Below are 20,531 nucleotides of genomic sequence, written 5' to 3' on the forward strand. Positions count from 1 at the left end.
TCTATGTAATGGTCACACTTTCAGTTTAGGAGGGAAAGATTACTGTTGTCAAGCATGTGCTTCACTACCTTTCCTAACATTAGACTGTATATCCCCAGAATATTCATTCCATTTTAAACCCATTGTTGAGTATAGCAGATGACAAGGCAACAACAGATCATCAAGGTTACCTTGGGAAATATTTGCACAAGTAATAAATCTCTCGAAGACAAAAGTAGACTGGTTTATATTTCTACAGGAGGGGAAATATCACAGATATCATAAGCAAACTATAATAGGAGACTTGGTGGAATGAATATGACTACCCATAAGGAAATATCATCCCAGTCCAATGAGACCTAGAGACCCATGGATATCAGATGCAACATGAGAACTTATCAAAAGAAGGCAGTTGGAAAAACAAAGAGACACAGGGACTGAAGAATATAAAAGATTACATAGAGAAGTCAGAAGGATCATCAAGCAGGAAAAGGAAATGTTTTATACTAATAAATGTGAAGAGATAGTGCACTAGGTGAGGCGGCACAATTATAAAAGGATGTCTTATTTAGTTTGTGACCTAACTAAATAAGTTTATAATTAGCACAAGTTTAGGCCCAAATTGAATGTCATCAAAGACAGGAATGGAGTACTAATAACAGCAGAATTAGAAATCAAAGACACAGATGGAAAGAATACTGTGAGGAACTATACAATAGCATATAAAGAAAATTTGGAGGAGCACTCTCACCAAGAAAATTCTGATTTGGAACCTCCTTCACTTAGGCATGAAGTTGAAAGAACAGTTAAACATCTTAACAGCAATAAGGCCCCGGGTGCAGATGGAATCCCAGCAGAGTTAATTAAGGCCATAGGGGATGGAAGAATAAGAGTGTTTCATAGACTCATTACAAGGATATAATAATGGCCTAGAGACTGGAAGAAGTTAGATTTCATACCGCTACATAAGAAGGGAGATATGAAGACTTGCTAGAACTATTAGTTTAATAGCTTATGCAAGCAAAATTTTATTGAAGATCATCTAAATGGGATTGAGGCCAAAATTGAAGCAGAGATACCCAAGGAATAAGCAGGTTTTAGGAAAGGTAAGGGAACCTCTGTAATGACAAGGAAAAACTAAGGCAAATTTTTGATAAAGTTAACAAGATCAATAATAACAGAGGACATCAATTCAATCCTAGCAAGACAAAGATCACGATTCTCAAATACAAACAGGGAAGCTCTTGAGAAAGAAGTGTACCTAAATGGAGAAAAAAGTGAAGACATCAACAAGTTTGAGTACCTGGGATCCATTATTGATGTGAAGAATTGCTGTCCAGAAGACATCAGAAGAAGATTAGGAATGGCTAAAACAACAGTCAGAGACTTGTCTAAAATCTGGAAGGATGGATCTATCTCCATGGGAACAAAGTTGAGGATTTTGGATGCAGTTGCTTTCATAATAGTGACTTATGGATGTGAAACTTGAAACCTAAAGAAGTCAAATAAGAAAAGGAGAGCTGTTTTTGAGAAGTGGTATTAGAGAATGCTGCTGAGGATATCATATACTGCAAGGTGTACAAATGAATGGGTGTTAGAAAAGATCATTAGAATTTCAAGGTTTCTTAAGGATATTGACAGAAGAAAGTTAAAATATTTTGGACATATTGAAAGGATGGAAGGAGGACCTCTCAGAATAGTAATAGAAGGTAAAGTTCCTGTAAAAAGAGGAAGGAGTAACTATCAATGAGATGGATGGATAGTGTGTGTGTGTGCAGAGTGACTGATCTTCAGAAGTCGAAGCCTCCAGAAAAGCATACAGCAGGACTACACGGCAAGGCCTATTGTGGCATATCACCAAGCATCAGAGTGACCATATGGCATCTGTGGATAAGGATAGCAACTGCTCCATTGATAATTCTGTCCTCTATTCTGCCATTATGGATGAGAGAGAGATATATGATGCAACATAGGATCTTCACCAGGTTTCAAATAAATGAATTTCTCAGGCAAAAGCACACATGTTTATATTTCTGCATGACAGCTTGATGTTATCAATGTTTTTGAAGAAAATACTTGTACCATAATAATAAGAGCTGTGTATGTGTAAACATAGTAGTATATTAACTGAAACAAAAGAACAATGCATTGAGGGGTGAGATGTAGTAAGTTGATGTAAAGATTGGGCAGGGGAGGAGCTAAAAAAGGGCAATATAGTAGGGCTTCAACACTCATATCAAGGTAAATATTGATAACATGGAGAAGACAGATTCTTGAGCAGAAAATTCTGTCAAAGTATTATATCCCATGCCAAGCTAAACCAGATTTCTCAGATATATCATTAATGATGTATGATTCATGTTCTTGAAATTTTTTTTCCACAGAGCACCCAGTTTGTCCAAAATAGACTAATATGAACTTAATAAACACTACAAAAGAAAAGAGGAGATAGCTTATCTTTAAAAGAACACAAGCTTGTTGGTAGGGAAAAAAAAGTAGGCACTGAGTTGTGTGCATTTCTTGTGGGTTTTTGAAATCAGTTTGGAGATGCATGGGATATATGCAATTAGAACTCTTAACTGATTCTGGTAATTGGAAACAAATTTGCAGGAGTCAAAAACATGCAAATTTGAAAATAACTCAAAAGGAAGAATGATTCTATGGCAGAGCTACCCACCATCTCACCTCAGAGCTATACATGGATGCTCACTAATTTATAGTATAACAAGTGGAAAAACTTCCAACAACTTTCTATTTTGGACAATATACTATTATTAATGAAGTTTTTCATGAGGCTCCTTTAATTAAATAAAATTTAATTATAACATAGCAACTTTCTATAATTCCAAGGTATATTTTTCAAAATGCATTAAATATTTCATAATAATTTTTAGCACTAAATCACAGTCTAAGCCAGCACATTCAAAACTTATGTGCTTCTAAGCAAAATAAGCATTCTATGTCATAATTCTTTTTTTTTTTCAGTTACATTTTTTTTCTGCGCACACCTTGAATGGCAATCATTCACAGGTAAGTATTTCATTTTACTTAATGTCCATGTCTATAATCTTGATTTCAGCTTTGCTCTCACACCCAGTTTATGCCATACGTCAGCAAGACAGGAATAATACATATTCCAGAAAAATTGCAGGCCAATGAGTAGGTTATATTGTTTTACTTTTGGGTTGCTTTTCACTAAGTACATTCTTGTTTGTCATGTAAGATGGGGGGGGGGAATCAGAGAACACAAATCTTAAAAGTTTTTTTGTGTTCAGGATGGCTATGATTAGAAAAATATTTTAATGAAATGAACACTCCAGGTGAACTATGGACTGCTTCTTTCTGCAAATTTTATACCCAAATGAATGTAATTTGTACATTTTTTGAGTTACAATGCATATTTCAAATGTATATCTGGCTTCAGCACACATGCTGCACAGAAGTAGAATTTTCACTGTATAGATACCAGTTAAATACAATAAAATATTAATTGATTTAATAAATTTCATGTATATTTTCTTTAAGTGATGTTAGTAATTACCAAAAACTAATATAATCTATGCCTATCTATAAATATTCCTTTAAAACTATTTAACAAAATATTACACCACATTATTTGTAAAATTAAATATAGAGAGTGCAAATGTTTGGTATAAATTCAAATTAAGGCAAACAGGCATATATCACAATCTTTCAGGTTATACAGACTTAATTAGCCAAAGATAATAAAGAACAGCAACGTAAAAATTATTTACCTAAAATGTCTCCAAAACCCACGAGGTACATAATACTGAAGTTTGCTGAATGCTAAAAATCCAAAGATTGCCTGCACCTGTTTCAACACACCCAAGTTGTAATCTTTTCTCATGTCTTCTTGACTTTGGCTTTTCACTAAACCTTCATTTTCTCCTGAATCTGTACTATTTTGCTGGAAGAAAAGTGATAAATACAAAAAAATTAGGTCTCATTATATTCACAAAATAATGAAATTTGATTTTTCAAAATAAGATTCCAAAATTGCCAGTTTGCTCTGAAAATAAAGTGAAGTATTTAATCTACTTCACTTAGTTATTATTTAAAGCACAAGTTTATGCCCAAATTGAATGTCATCAAAGACAGGAATGGAGCATTAATAAAAAATGTGGCTGAACAATTAATGTATGCTTGTTTTATTTTTTTGCTTCGAAGTTCCATATTTTTCTCTTCACTCAGAACATGTATCAACGAACTCACCACAAAATATAAGTTCATAATAGAAAATTAATTTTAATTTTAATTTAAATTAATTAACTTTCCAATGAATTAAAATTCCTGTTATTTTTATCACACATGAAACTATACTTGAAAATATATATTATTCTAACATATGTGCTAAAAAATGCCATAATATACTAAATTAGTACCGTAATCCATAGCAGTCCCACCCTTATCTGCAGGTTAGCTTTCCGTGGTAATCCCAGCCCAAAAATATTAAATGGAAAATTCCAGTAATAAATAATTTATAAGTTTTAAATCGCGTGCTGATCTCAGTAATGTGATGAAATCTCACGTCGTTCCAAATGGGACATGAATTACTACGTTGTCCACCATATCCATGCTATACCACATACACTACCCACCTATTTGTCACTTGGTAGCTGTCTGAAAATATTCAAAGGAAAATTCCAGAAATCAAGATTTCATAAGTTTTAAATTGTGTGTTGTTCTGAGTAGTTCGTGGCTATCAGATCAACTGTTGCTGCATCACAGTGCTTGTGATCAAGTAACCTTTATTTTACTTAATAATGGCTCCAAAGCACAACTGGTAATTCAGATATGACAAAGAACAGCTGAAAGTACTTCCTTTTAAATGAAAAGGTGAAAGTTCTCTATTTCATAAAATAATAAATAAACATATGCTGAGGTTGATAAGATTCCATTCACATTCATATAACTTTAATTGCAGTATATTGTTATAATCATTCTATTCTACATTGCAGTTGTTGTTAATCTCTGACTACGCCTAATTTATAAATTAAATTTTATCATGGGTATGTACAGGAAAAAACATAGTATACATACATATAGGATTCGGCATTAGCAGCAGTTTTAGGTATCTGCAGGGGGGGGGGGGGATCTTGGAAAGTATCCCCCTACAGATGAGGGATTTTCACATTTTCCCATGCATACACGTGGGAAATATCACAGGGAAAGTGAGGGTGAGAAGGTGGCAGTTGATAGCAGTGAATTTTCAGGTTGGCATATTGAAGGTTTTGCATCCTGTGTTTAAGGAGGAGAGATTGTTCCTCTGAGGTTTGTTTTGGGGACTATCCCAGTGCTGTGTCCATTTTAATCCGCTATTAAAAGTAAAAGGAATGGTAACTCTGATATTACATCATCAAGATCATCTTGAGAAATACCTATGGCAGGAGGAAGGCAGTACAGCATACTGTCATATTTCTGACTGATAGCAACTACTTCTACATTGGTGTTAATTTGGATTTGTTGGGCGTATGGCTGACACAAGGAATGGCAACTCCACTGTGGGCAGGTTCAACTCTCTTGGATTTTTTTCTTTTTTGAGAATTGTGGCCAGCCAGTAACCATCAAGGAGGATTAAACTCTCCCTGTTAGTGGGAAAACAAGTAAGTACACCTTCCACTTGGCAACCAGGCATTCATTGTTTTAGGAATGCATTTCTGACAGATGTTTCTAAATGCTTCAACATTGATCAGTGTCTATGTTAGCCAGCTTGTGTTGTAAAAAAAAAGCACCCTTCCTAGATACCAAAGAAGACACGACTAATTTTTCCAAGATCATACAAAGACAATCGGTTAGAGTAATAAGCCATTAATGGTTTCCTACTTATAGGTCTTTTTTTAGGCTTCAAGAAAGAAACTTAATTGTGGTTTGACATGAATCAACCAACTACTCCTCAATAAGCACCATTGTATAGTAAGAGGAGGAGATCCATCCATGGAATATTGTTCATGATGCTTTATCATCTTGTAATGGATGTCATCAGGCCTTACAGTATTGGCATGGGAGTAAGAATGTACTTTTCAATTCCCCCTTAATAAATGGCTAATTATATGGTGATAGCCCATTTGTAGAGATGTTAATCTGCTGCCTACTGTTACTGCTTGAATATAAAAAAACTCAGGATTTTTTTATTATTTTTATGTGTGACACCTCTGATGAATCCAAGGACTTATTGTGGAAAGGCTCTTTACACCGCACATTCTGCTCTACACTATTTAATCATCAGCCTGTAGACTGCCATCTAAAGCTGACTCACAGTATTTCTGTCTGTTAATTGCATGTCTAGTTGATTTGCTAATCTCCCTGTAAAAAACCCTGCTATTCACATTATACAATTGGCTAACTCACCTTCAACTGGAAAAGCTCATATAAAGATTTTATTGAAGGAAGCAATGTTTTGTCAGTTATTCATTCAACTGCTGCAGAGGATCAGCTGACATTCTTGCAAAATGTTTTCCTAGAATCTACAAATGCTTTGATTTTAGCAACTACTCATCCATTATGAACCAGGAGAGCCAAATGACATGCTCTATATCTACTGTTCCTTTTCTGGATTTTATCCAATAATGCATTTTCGCAATGGTTGTATGAATGGCAGACAAGAAACTGGATCCATGACTGTGTTTAATTGTTAAAGAATCAAATTATGTCTAATAACATAATTTGATACTATTACCCCAAGACTGTTTAAATACTATGAAATTTGAAGTGGTAGGGTGACTCAAAATATATTCCATGCTCTTCTTAATCTTTTTTGGATGCTTGGTAACCAATATTCTACAATGGTTTCAGAATGGAATACAAGGTGTTTACAGAATTATAATGTTGCTGCCTGCACAGTATATATCTTAAATATAATAATGTGTTGTATATATTAATTGCTTCATTGGTTGGCTAAATTATCAGCAGTAAATTCTGTCAGATGTGGGAAAAAAAAAAAAAAATTCCATCAGCCTGGTTAATTTTCTACCTGGGCATCTATGAAGAAGAGCATGATTCCTATGACAATATTCTGGAAAGCACAGAACAGCAATTGCTTTTCCTTTTCGGCATCCAAAAAAAAAATAGTGGAAGGATAAGGGGAGCAGCTCTATTACAGAATGAGTATGTAAGCATATGAAAGAAAACATTGTGTCTATTAATCAATTATGCAATATAAGATTAGAAAGGTAAGTCTGAGTACACTCAGGAAGTGGTGGCAAATATACAAAACAACTGTAATATGAAATCCCACTGACAGGTGAATTTCTACAGCTTTTAGAGAGAGGCATTAAATTCAACATTCTGAAGAGAATCATGACTGCCCAACAGCAGCTCTTCCCAGTTCTGGCTTATCAATAAAATGCCTTATAGTCAGGTATTCATTGAGCTTTAAATGCCTCTTGCAAAGAAAAAGGGTTATGTTTCTGGAAAAAGGACCCTATTATTATTTGGTGAATCTGTAACAGTCCTACTATAACAATTTCCTTTGGATTTGTAGACTTATCCAATTTACTAAAGGCTGAGGGCTAGCCTTTGTTCAGTATGTGTTTATCATTTTATTTAGGAAGTACAGATGGTAAGTATTAGACATCACTGCCTCCAAAGGAAAAGTATTTATTACCTCATCCAATATGGAGGTGTTGAATAACTTAATGGAATGCTTCAGGCATTACTGTTTATGACCACTGGTTCTCATTTACTAGGATCACTTAGATTTTTCAGCAGTAATACCATGATAATATGCATGATTAATAAACTCTAGAAAGAAGCAGCCATATTTAAGTAAGCTAACTATAGGAGAGTAAGATGGTTTCAGTTCCTTTTGTTTCTTAACTGATTTTCTTAACTACCACACTTTCAGTGTAAGGACTTCATGTAAGGATCAGATTTCCAGCACCAAGTTTCATGAAACATTCTATTTTGTTCAGACTTAATCTTTTGTATCCTTTTTATTCAATACTGGCATGCTTATGAGAAGGCTGTATGTTCTCCATCCCAATTGACATATTTAGGTGTTTTCTAGATATATACCCTTTACCCAGGTAATCGTGAAGATGGTGGTCTAGAGCAGCGCTTCCCAAACTGTGGGCCGCGGCCCCCTTGGGGCCAAAGGTTTTGTTGAGGGGGGCCGTGAAATAATGAAAACAAATTTAAAATGATTTAAGACTAAGTAGATTTTTTTTTTATTTTAAAAGAAATGTATTTAACTTTTATTACTTATTATTTCTTGTTTGTTATTTTTTATATTTTAATGGAAAAATTCAAACATTGGTGTTGGTTCACAAACTTTGCTTCCTGCGTATTTCGGCGCTTAATGAATATTAGTAAATATTGCTTATTCATATGTTTCATTTCAAAGCAATGGGTAATTGTATTTACTTCGAATGCTCTCCAGGGAAGCTCCAAATCTTCCTGTCCCTTTCATCACGCGCTCGTAATCAGGGACTGTTGGTATTGACTTTATATACATATCAAAACTCGTTTTATATTATCACTGTCATCCGAGCTAGTTTTCTGTTACCAATAAAAGTTTCGCATATACTTCACGCATGAAAAAAAGCTTAAACAAGTTCATGTGGGGAGATAGTAACTGGCTTGCAGTGGTAAACAACACGTCCTCCCTAACAGCCACTATACTGCAGAGGCAATAAAAACAAGTACATTTATTATGCCAGTGAATAAGGTATGAGGAGTCTATGTAATATATTTCTCAACAAATAGTGCAATTAGAGACAACTGGGATAAAAACACTAATTAATGAATCACATGTCCCCTCATACAGAAACTATGCTGTATAGACTGAAACAAAAGCATATGTTGCATGGGCAAACACAGTGTCTAATTAAAAACTATTGTTATTAATTAGATGTGTGTGTTCAATTTCCCAAGGCAGCAATAAAATTCAAATGAATGTGTTAAAATTTGTAAAAGTGTTAAAAGTAAGTAATATATATATATATATATATATATATATATATATATATATATATATATATATATATATATATATATATATATATAAAATGAATGTTATGGCAGTTTCACATATGGAATTCGGTTGAAGAGCGTTAGCATTTCAACTCAATTGTCAGCTATGCTTTTATCTTTCGGTTGTGCGATCTTTTGTTAATACAGCACCAATCATATGCACGTTTTAATAACCTGCCTTTGCTGTCTGTTTCGTGTTAGGCTTAAATACCTTAAAGGGAGAAAAGTCACAAAAGAGAAAAATGTTCCTGGTCCAGGGATTCCCTTATATAGGTAATATTCACTAATTTCGTGTTATCCGTCTGTGGTGTGCCAGTATCGGTAAGTGGTGATATTATTTGATCTATTCTACGTTAAAAAATTTAACCCTGAGATGGATAAGTGGCTGATAAAAAATAAAAAAAAATTCCTGCGAACAATCAGAAACAGACTTAGACAAAAAAAAAAAAAAAAAAAAAAAAAAAGGACAGTATTTCATATTTTACCAGAACAGCCCACATCGTCTTCAGAACCAAACGGTAAGAGGCAAAAAATGTAATATATGCATTTGATTTTTGCAATATTCACTGTGTATGTTTTGTATTGAATATAAATACAATAAATATTATAATAATATATCTCTCTATTACATTTTTTTTTTTCGAGGAGGTCTGTGAAATATTTTAATTTTGGCAAAGGAGGCCCTGACATCCAGAAGTTTGGGAAGCAGTGGTCTCAAACTCAAATTGCATGCGGGCCAAATGCACGATGTGAAAGCAGCTGACGGGCCAGAATTTTTTTTTTTTTTTTTTTTTTTTTTTTTTTTTTTTTTTTTTTTACAAAAGGAGAGTGAATATATATATATATGTATATATACACAGGGTGTTCGGGATAAATTTGACATATTTATAATTAATTATATTTTTCCGTAAGTTACATGTATTAACACACACTTCTCTTCATTTAAAAGTTTGGACCCTTCTTCATTCATATACAAGATGTCAGAAAGGATGGATAGCTGGAACCCACCTGAATCATGGAAGAGAATAACTTGTATCATGATGATTCGTGCCCGCCATCAAAATAAGGATATTACGACTGCTGCCCAATGCTCCCTGAATACAGTAAAAGCAATCAGGCATGAACTAGAGACTTGCAATGGTGACTACGAGGATGTAGCAAGAAGAAAGATCCCTAGCAGACGATCTGATTGCGTTCGTACAGCAGAATTCCTCGCAAATCTGCAGGAACAGGTGTTGAAGAACCCTGGCATTGGAATTCGGGCTTTGTTCGTGGAGTTGCTAACTGTAGTCAAGCCCTGGATAACAAGGGTAGCCAATGGTAGGCCGTATGTATGGCAGCAGGATTCGGCCCCTTGCCACACCTCTGGGAAAAGTCAAAAATGGTTGTCTGAAAATTTCTACGACTTCACCAGTCCAAATGTTTGGCCTCCAAACTCCCCAGACCTTAACCCCATGGATTATTTTGTATGGGGCGCAGTTGAAAAAGACACCAATCGCACTTCCAGTAATACAAAAGCCCAGTTAATGGATAAAATTAAAACAGTTTTTGCGGCCCTTCCCAGGGAGACTGTAGCATCAGCTTGTTCGAGGTTCCGAAGCAGAATTGAAGCTGTGATCGATGCTAATGGTGGTTATTTTGAGTAAATCTTGTTGATAGTATTGTAATTAACTCTGCCTGTAATGTTTTTTTGTCAATTCATTAAATTTAATAGATACAAAGAAGATTTTCTTTTTCCTTACGAAACTGTCAAATTTATCCCGAACACCCTGTATATATATATACACACACACACACATATTGAACCGTACTTACACCTAATGTATGGATACCATCCCTTTATAACCTTTATAATTATGAAACCCTTTTATAACTTGAGAATAAATAATGACAACCTATTCTTTTTCTTTTATTTATTAAATTTTTCTTCGACACATACAGAAAAAATACATATGTTTGTATGTAAATAATTATAAACTTCTTTATTTCTTACTGCAACTTGACGCTTGATGGTGTTTCGATTCTGATAAAGTTTGTAGCCTTGGAGAAAAATTACTAGAAACTATCTTCATTACGGATTGTAGATGCTCACTGGTCAATCAGGTTCTTTTCTTAGACTTATTAATTTTCAACTGCGAAAAAAACTGTTCACATATAAATGTACTCCCAAACAAAGCGATTATTCTTATTGCAAAAATTCGTAACTGAGGGTATTTATCTTTTGACAAGTACGAATAAAAGTTAATCAAATCTGTATCTTCAAATCTTTGAATAAGATTTATATCACACTGTAAATTAATTAACTCCATTTGTAGATTTTCTGGTGCATTATTCACGTGCGTTTTTAATGGTAATGAAAATAATGTAAAATCGGACTCCAAATCATTAAAATCTTTCTTCAAATTCTTGTCATAATAATGCTATTTTTCTTGCATATTCTTGAGATTTTTCATTTAAAATAATAGGGCAGGATTTAAGATGTAGGAAATGCACGAAATTTTTTGATTCCAGTTGTGTTTCCCATAATTGCAATTTAACTTTAAAAGCTTTAATGCAAGCATACATGTCAGTGATAAGTTTATTCTTTCCTTGCAGCTCTTTATTGAGAATATTTAAATGGCCGGTTAAGTCAACAAGAAATGCTAAATCTGTTATCCATGTATCATTACGTAGCTCGTCAATGGTTTTATTTTTTTTATGTCATGAAAATTTTGATTTCATTTATTAAATAAAAAACAAAGTTTTAATACAGCTCCTCGACTTAACCACCTCATCTCGTTATAATAAATCATTTCTCCATACTCACTTTCAATTTCTTCAAGCAATGCAACAAATTCTTGATGATTCGGAGCTTGTCCACGGATAAAGTTTACTGTTTTAGTTATTGTTTCCAGAACGTTATCCATCTGCAAACTTTTGACAAAAAGTGCTTCTTGATGAATAATGCTATGTGTAGTGCAAAATTTAATCTGAAATTTTTCTTCTTTCACTATATTTCTTAATTTTACCACTACTCCATTTTTTTTTTACCAGTCATAGCAGCTGCACCATCACTTGCAAATCCAACCATTTTATCCCAACTTAATTTATATTTATCTATTACAGTTTTTATTTCAGAAAACATATCCTGTGCACCAGTTTTTCCTTTCATTGGAATTATTGGAAATAATTCCTCAATTACTTCAAATTCATCAGTAAAACCTCGTACAAAAACAACAAGTGCTATATCTGTTGATGTCAGTACTCTCATCAACTGCTATTGAGAATGCTGCAAAATCTATACTTTTTTCTTTTAACTGACATCGTAAATCACTAGTGATTTCGTTAATACGTTCCGCTACTGTGTTGGCTGACAAACTAATATTTTTAAATATTTGTTGTTTGTCAGGACAAAGAAGTTCAGCAGACTTAATCAAACAATCTTTAAGGAATTCGCCATCAGTAAATGGTTTAGATCATTTTGCAATGATGTGCACGAGAGCAAAACTTGCGTGAACTGTTGCTTCACTGGATTTATTTGCTTCGGTAAAAAAATTTTGTTTGTCGTTGTAAGCCAGATTTCAGAAACTGTAACTTTTCTTCCCTCAATTTGCCTTCCAACATCTCAAATTTTTCTTCATGATTCATTTCATAATGGCGACTAAATTGTATTCTTTTGGAACTGATATTCCCTTATTACAAATAAAACATACAATTTTATTGCGCACAACACCACAAAAGTACATAATTTCCCATTTATCTTGAAAAATACATCCTTCTTTGTCCACTTTTCTTTTACTCTTTGTTAAAGACATGGGTTGCAGTTTAATCTCTTAATTAAAATTACTATTATAATTTTATTTACAACTTTAATTCAACAAGATGAATTTTCGTATGAAAGCAACACTCAAAAGTTATGAACAATTCTAAACGATAGGTATTGATATGTAAATCTAACAACAAGCACAAATAAACAGGTTTTATAAGCCGTACATTAGTTTGTCTCCATCTATATTGCAATATGAATTGTGCAACTGTGCAATGGAAACACCAGTATACTGAAGCGCCACCAACTGTCAGCTGGCAAACTAAATTTACTGATTGTAAATTGTAGATATGGACTGAGCTATTTGCACATAAGCTCAGTCCCTATCTCTATGTCTCTAAAACTATAAGCATCATATTTACAACAAATACATAATTTAAATGTATTCATGGGCCATGTAAAATTGCTTTGGGGGCCAGATGTGGCCCGCGGGCCACCAGTTTGAGATCACTGGTCTAGAGAACAGGAAACCAAACTGAATGACAGGGAGCAAAAATAATCAAGGAGATATACAGAGAGAAAGAGAAATGTGGAAAAGAAAGTACTGATAAGGAGGAAAAATGAAAGGTGAAACATCACTGGTAGGTCCTCTCCACCACATGGAGATCAGAGGTAGATCTTCCTTTAGTAATCTGCTAATGTATAATATAGTGACAGTAAAGTTGGATAAGTGAAATGGATATACCAAAATGGTAATAGATTTTGAGATTTGAGAGGATTCTATACCTGAAGTTGTCATACAAACTCAAAAGTGATATCCAAAATAAACTAGTAACAGAGAAAGGAGAAGGCTGACTGAAGAGTATCAAAAAGCGATGCCATTGTGTTTAACTTATATATTAATGATATTGGAGGTGGTCTTAAGAGGACGATATCCAAAAATGGGCTAACAATGCTAAGTCAGGTTCAGTATGCAAGACTTTTCTGCTATAAAATCCTTTCACAAGATGACTTGAAAATCCTTATGCTATGGGTGAATAACAATTTATAGTTTTCTTTTTGCACATTAGCAACTAATGTTATAACGTGGCATGATAATGATTAAAATAAAACAGAAACTTTGGTATAAATTATACATCAAGTTAAAAGTGAATACATGGAAATAATGCAAAATTAATTTTTAAAAAAATTTCTTTAAAATTAATATATATACGAGTGTTCATCCACCCACAATTCGGGAGCAGTGGGCCGGTGCATTGTCTTGCTGTAGGTACAGGTCTCCTGCAGGCGCAGAAATGAGTGCACATGATCTGACAGCAGGTCCCTGTATCATTGAGGTACATCTGTGTCATCGGTGAGGGACGATGGTAGATGTACCGAGGGACCCGTTTCATCCCATGTAAAAGTCCCGACATGAGGATACTACCGGCCGGAACTGTACCTTGCTGGCATGAGGGATCCATTGCTTCATGTGTCGGCGACACACTCGTACTCATTGGCGTGTACCTCGACTCATCAGTCCAGGCGACCTTTTTCCATGCATTGAGGATCCAATGGCAGGTTCCTGCACCCATGCTAATCGTTGTGCCTTGTGACATGCGGTGACCAGAGGTACCCTAGTTGGGTGGTGGTTTCTCTACCCAATAGCGAGGAGATGGTTCTGGATGGTGTGGCTGCTCACACATCGTTGTTGTCCAGCATTGAATTAGCGAGTGATCTGCGGCACTGTGGCCCGTTTATCCGCTGTTACCATCCGAGCTAGCTGACGGCGTCCCCTGTCATCGACACGTTGTACACCACAGCAATTTTCCCTGGCGGCTGTGGTTTTACCCGATTCCATGTAATCACGGTACACTCTTGACACAGTGGTCTGTGAAAAGCCCAGTGCCTGCACAACTTCGGAGATGGAATGCCCCATAAGTCTGGCTCTGACTATCTGGTCACAATCGAATTCGCCGAGATCTCGAGTCTTCGCATTCTGTGCTCGACTATTACTCAGATGGTCAGTACGAGGTCTGACGACATCCCATACCACTATTCCATTCACCGGGGTGACCATAGCACCATTTCGGCAACACGGCAGCTATCTCTAATTCAACTGCTCATGAGTGTATATATAGAATAGAGAGAGGAAGGAATGGAGACACAGGGAAGGCAGAGAGAGAGAACTGTAAAGGTTAATGATTTTTAAAAATTTAAAAACAATGTATATAAGAAAAATCATAAAATCTGTCTCAATTATAAGGCTCCGATAGATTAATTAAAACTGTTAAAATAACAAGTGCAGTAATTCAAGAAATGAGGATAGTCAAAAAGAACAACTTCCTTTTTTATGGTTCCTACACAGACTAGACTGCCAAAATTTAATTTCAAGTATAATCTGGTAAAGTTCGTTATTCTCTAGATTCCATGATGTCTGCCAATGAAATATTCATTTTTATCTTATAATGTGAATATAATTGATGTAAGGAACAGGCCAATGATGGCACTGTAAGGAATAAGCTGACATAGTTGAAGTATCTGCATCCTCATTTCCCTTAATTGCAACATGTCTTTGGAAACAAACACATTAGAATGTTAAAATGGAGCTCACTTATTTGATAGAATAAATGTTGGTTCTGGATATTGTTAGTGCTAGACTTATTTGTGATGGAGAGAGTCTCGTGAATCAGTATAAATAATGCACCTTTGGACTGTTCAGTTTTATGTAATTTAATGTTAGCTCTACTGCCTTAACTCAGCAATATAGTTGGTACATTCTAGCAGGGTCCAATTAGATATGCTGCCTGCAATGAGAATTACAGACCTGATTACACAATCTGATTATGAACCATTTGTATACACTCACATAAAATCAGAGTATACTGCTCTGTGAAAGATCACAGAGCAGTATACTCTGCTCTGTGGTAATAAGAGAAATGCTCCCCCCCCCCCCACTTCTTCTTCAAAGATTCTTTGCCTTCTTGGAGGAAACAAACATATAATATGGTAATGGTAGTCTTCCTCTTTTTAAAAAACAGGCATATTAGGCAAAGCAGAATAATACAAGCACTTATTTTCCATCATAATATGTTGGCCTTATACATATTGCCTTGACTAAATTTACAAACAACACAAATCTGCTTTTAGGTCTTCAACAAAAACCAATTTTTCTTTTATTATGCTGACTTTTCTAATGACTTAAAAAAAAAAAAAAATCCAAGAACCATCCAAAAAACCACATGCACATCTGTTTCCCCCCCCCCCCCACACACACACACTCCACCAATTTTCATTCTGAAATATGTCCACATCCCTCTACATGAATTAGCTTCCATTCATGTTTAGTGCTGAATATTCAGTTACTCTAACTTTCCATGATCACCAGTGTCTAAATAAATCAAATACATTATAGCAACATCATCTGTGATAGTACAGGCAGGAATATGGAAGTGTTCCTGCCTGCACTCAATATGAAGGAGTGTGTAAGAAGAGTGACCTATGCAGAGCTGAGCAAGAACACCTTCCTTTTTTTGTTTCCCACCTTAGAATAGCCTCTTAGAATACTTGCAACACAACTACTCTTAAGCTTTGATATAGAATTTTTTTTCACTTGGTTAGAAATTAAGTTTAGCAATAAATTATATTCTAGATTTGAGGTTATCAGCTTCTATATAGAAGAAGCCTAGATGTGAAAATACTTCATGCACAAACTTTGCTTACATTTGGATAAAAGATTAAACAAAATAAACAAAAAAGAATATTGGCATGATTAATTTAAGCTTTGCTATTTGACCGAGATATAGTTGGTTACATGGCACAAACTGATGTTAAACATTTGCAGGAGTGAAGACTATCAAGTATGGGAATTTACAAATCCTGCATTTGTTATAAATTTCATAGTAGTGTGGACTAATCCTGGAATTTAGAATGACTGATATTGAAGTACTGTTTCATATATTCAAATGGATTATTTTAGTTCATGTAAGTTCATTCATCTATCTTTTATCTCTAAATATTTCTCCAAGCTACTCAAAACCTATATAGGATACTCAAACTACTTCATAAAAAAACTATGCTGCTTTTGTTGAGAAATTAACTGACATTGAAATCAGTCAGATTTTCTAGCCAGTTTGAATATGGTATCATTATTCACAAATATTCTCAATGAACAATTGGTAAGTATCCTTGGAGACACTTTTTCTGCTGATAGGATAAATCTCTTCTGACACTACCTTCAATCATCTTTCATTGGAAAGTTTTTTTTTTTTTTTTTCTAAATACAGTTTAGCAATGGATATCTTGATATCACTGCCTGTCAACAATTTATACATGCAAAATTCTCTCACAAAATACTTTAAAACTACACAGTGACAATACACGGATGATACCTATACTGTGTGGAAACATACTTTAAAAGATTTAGAGGAATCTGTTGACTTCCTCAACAACCATCATCCAAGGATCACAAAAAGGATAAAATAAAGTTTCTTTTAGATTTTGAAAAGAATAACAACCTTTCATTTTTAGATTTTCTGATTAAAAAAACCCGAAGGATCATTAGAAGGCCACCGGAAACCAATTCACATGGGAGAATATTTCCATGCCAACTCCTTCACAGATCCTCAAAAACAGGGAATTATCAACCTTAAAGAACTATGCTACAAGAATAATCAAAGATGAAACAAACAAAGAAAGTTGGTACCTTAATCTTCTATTCCACCAATTCCATCAAAATGATTACTCAAAAAGGTAACTAAATAAATTACTCTTCTCTGAAAAATCAACCCTACAATTGCAAAAATAAATTATAAAGGCCCCATTTCCTTACTCTTCATTGGCGTTTCAAGATACACAGCGCAACATCTAAAATAAAGTCAATATTAGAAATGTTTTTAAAGATATTGACATCATGTAGAATTTTGAAATTTCTGTTTTTAAAGAAGACAGTGTTCCTTTTGAAAAATCAAAAAAAAATGTTCTGGATATATAAGATTCCATGTATCATTGGCAAAACTAACAGACTGGATTTTTTTTTATCTGTAAAAAATAAAGTAAATAAAATAAAAATTCTGGGACAACATTGAGTATAAAAAGAAGAATAAAAGTCATCTCACCAGAGTTGTTTTCTAACAATCTCAAAAAACAGATTGGTGCTCTGCCTCAATTCTAGACAATAATCTCTTTTCAAGAACAGTTAAGCAATCCTTGGTTGTGATATAATCATGTGGTACCTTAAGCAGCAAAATCATGTTTTCTTCATTATGCCAAAAGTCTTGAAGATACTTTCAGGCGCAAACTTTGTTTGCTCCCACTTGAATATAGGATTAAACTAAATTTATTATACTCTAACCAAGTGAAAAATAAACTTTCAACATCTTTCTCTAAATCCAGAGTAATTTATTAAAAAAGGGTGGCACACCATTTGGGCCTGGCTCCCACTGAAGAGACCTCAATAAAGGTCGAAACTAGTCTGGGTTGTGGCCCTTCCCTTAATGCATAACATTAGAGATATCTGCAAGGAGATGTGTTTTGCATTATGGGAGATACTGAGATAGGAGTGTTGGTAGCTTGCTCCACCTTTGCAAGGACTGCCCTGGTGTTGTACCACATTACCCCAGTCCTGAAGATACTTTCAGGTGCAAACTTTGTTTGCTCACACTTGGATAAAGGATTAAACTAAATTTATTATATTCATTATGCCAATAACCATTTTTTGCGACAATGAATGTTTCATGCTTCGTGTGTAAAATGCTATGCATGAGAAAACCATGTTATTATTAATTTTATATGTTTCAAAACAGCTATTAGAATTCTTCAGATTTTTTGTGCATTCTGTAAAATGTTTATCTTCATGACAAAGCTGTTAGGTTAGCAAACAGCAAAACATATACAATTTTTGTTTATTATTATATTAAATCTAAGCATAAATTCCATACGTGTAATTTCTGTTAACTATTGTCCTCAATGTTAGAGTCAATACAGGTTGATGGGATATTTCCTATAATTCAGTTATATACTAAATATAAAAACATACATTTTGTATTTTTGAACAGACATTTTAAATAATAATTTCAGAATCCTGTTCCTTTATTATTATCATTCATTTCACACCAACTTCAAATTTACTTTTTAGTAAATATATACACAGTTCCAGCAGAAGATATGAGAAGAACAGAAATACTTAAAATTATAAATTAACTCATGTAAAATATTATTTATTAGTAGAATTTTTGCATGAGTATCACAGGCATCTTGAGCACATGTAAAGAAGGCTAATTAAACAATAACTGACAATTCCCAAAGGCACCACATGAGTAGCTAATGTAAGATAACTAAAAAAGGGTCATTAAGTTTCCTAACTTATTTTTAAAATAAATAAATAAATAAATAACAATTTAATTAGCCTTTTTACATGTAGTGAAGATGCCTGTGATACTTAGGAGAAAATTCTACTAATAAATAATATTTTAAGTGAATTAATTCCATGGTTATAATATTAAGTATTATGTCTACTCACAGTATTTCCTTACTGAAACAAAGAACAGAAATAATGTGAAGAGAGTAAGAAAAAAACACTTCATGGATGTATAACATCTATTAAAGATATTAGAGTATTAGAGATAATATAAGTTAGATTATTACAAAATAATACCTCTATCTGAAAGTTTTCTTCGCCTGAAAAATCCTCATTAGGATCTGGTGCTGCGCCTTCTACAGCTAAAATACCATTTCTTATCTCCTCTATCATATATAACTAAAAAATATATCTAGGAATTAGCATTAATATTTCTGACGTCAACATAAGACTGATATTTTAAATAACATAAAGCTTAAAAAAAAACATTCAAGATATATTAGCAGTTATCTAATGACAAAATATAAAGATTCAAAAAAAACAAGCTAACCTTGCTTAAGTATCTGCAGCCTCATTTCCCTTGATCTTGACATAGTTTGGAATCCAACAGAAGTGTACATTAAATCAAAGTGTAGCTTCCATAATTAAAAGAGGATGTATTGGATTTGAGAGATCACCATGTTTTTGTAGTTCTAGTGTTTTTATTGCCTGAAGGATCTTTGTGAATCTGATCTTTATGTATCTGTGAAATTTGTGAATCGTCATGCAACTTTTGTAGTGATGAAATCTGATGTATTTTAGTGCAAGCTCTATCATACAAAGAGCTTGATGTAAAATTGGTATACTGCAGTGGAAGTTGTGTAGATATAGTGCTGTCTGAAATATGGCAGAAGATCCCACTAAGTCCTCTGACTCTGAGCATCCATGTAGACAGGCACAAAATCAGAGTATTCAATTCTATGATCTTCAAAGAGCTGTTGGTAGACAACAGGAGAGGTCTAAAATTTTGGGAAGACATTTGCAGCAGAAGTGCACACAATCTGTCTTCTACTGTGAAAATTTGAACTCCTTTGCAAGTGCAAATTTTGAGACATGGTTAATAGCTTGCTGCAGCTCTCTATGACCCTCATATTAGATGAATGACAAAATAATTATTTTTCAGGAAATAACAACATATACTAAAATATTAATTATAAAGATTTTAATTAATACTTTCCTATATTTTGGCAATGTTACACTGTCATCATCAGGGTTCACAAAAACAATGACATGTGCATGCAGGCACTAACACTGGGCAAATGAAACTGAAGAAAGGCAACCAAAGTCAGACCTAAAGTCGTAAATATTTAAATATAAAAAAAAAGTATTTAATATACTTTGTTTTTCAGAGCCCCTTAGTGGGTTAAATTGGGTAGTCTTAGCCACTGGGCTCAAGATCTTAGAATGAATGCTTCCCAAATGTCGGGCAGTCTCATGAAC

The 20,531-nt window shown here is 34.0% G+C and overlaps 1 protein-coding gene across 4 annotated transcripts in view; it reads right to left on the reverse strand.

Annotated features, from left to right (window-relative positions):
* Positions 1-20,531, reverse strand: part of faf (ubiquitin carboxyl-terminal hydrolase-like faf) — a 1,099,079-nt gene that overhangs the window by 491,644 nt on the left and 586,904 nt on the right. For all 4 annotated transcript variants that reach the window (XM_090401226.1, XM_090401227.1, XM_090401224.1 and 1 more), the window contains 2 exons: positions 19,350-19,451; positions 3,735-3,907 (listed from right to left, as the gene is read on the reverse strand). In XM_090401226.1, the coding sequence (XP_090257352.1) occupies positions 3,735-3,907; positions 19,350-19,451 (275 nt within the window). The remainder of the gene's footprint in view (positions 1-3,734; positions 3,908-19,349; positions 19,452-20,531) is intronic.

Source organism: Typopeltis vanoorti, chromosome 12 (assembly GCF_054136105.1).
Source record: "Typopeltis vanoorti isolate ZY-2024b chromosome 12, IOZ_Tvanoo_1.0, whole genome shotgun sequence".
Classification (NCBI taxonomy): Eukaryota; Metazoa; Arthropoda; class Arachnida; order Uropygi; family Thelyphonidae; genus Typopeltis; species Typopeltis vanoorti.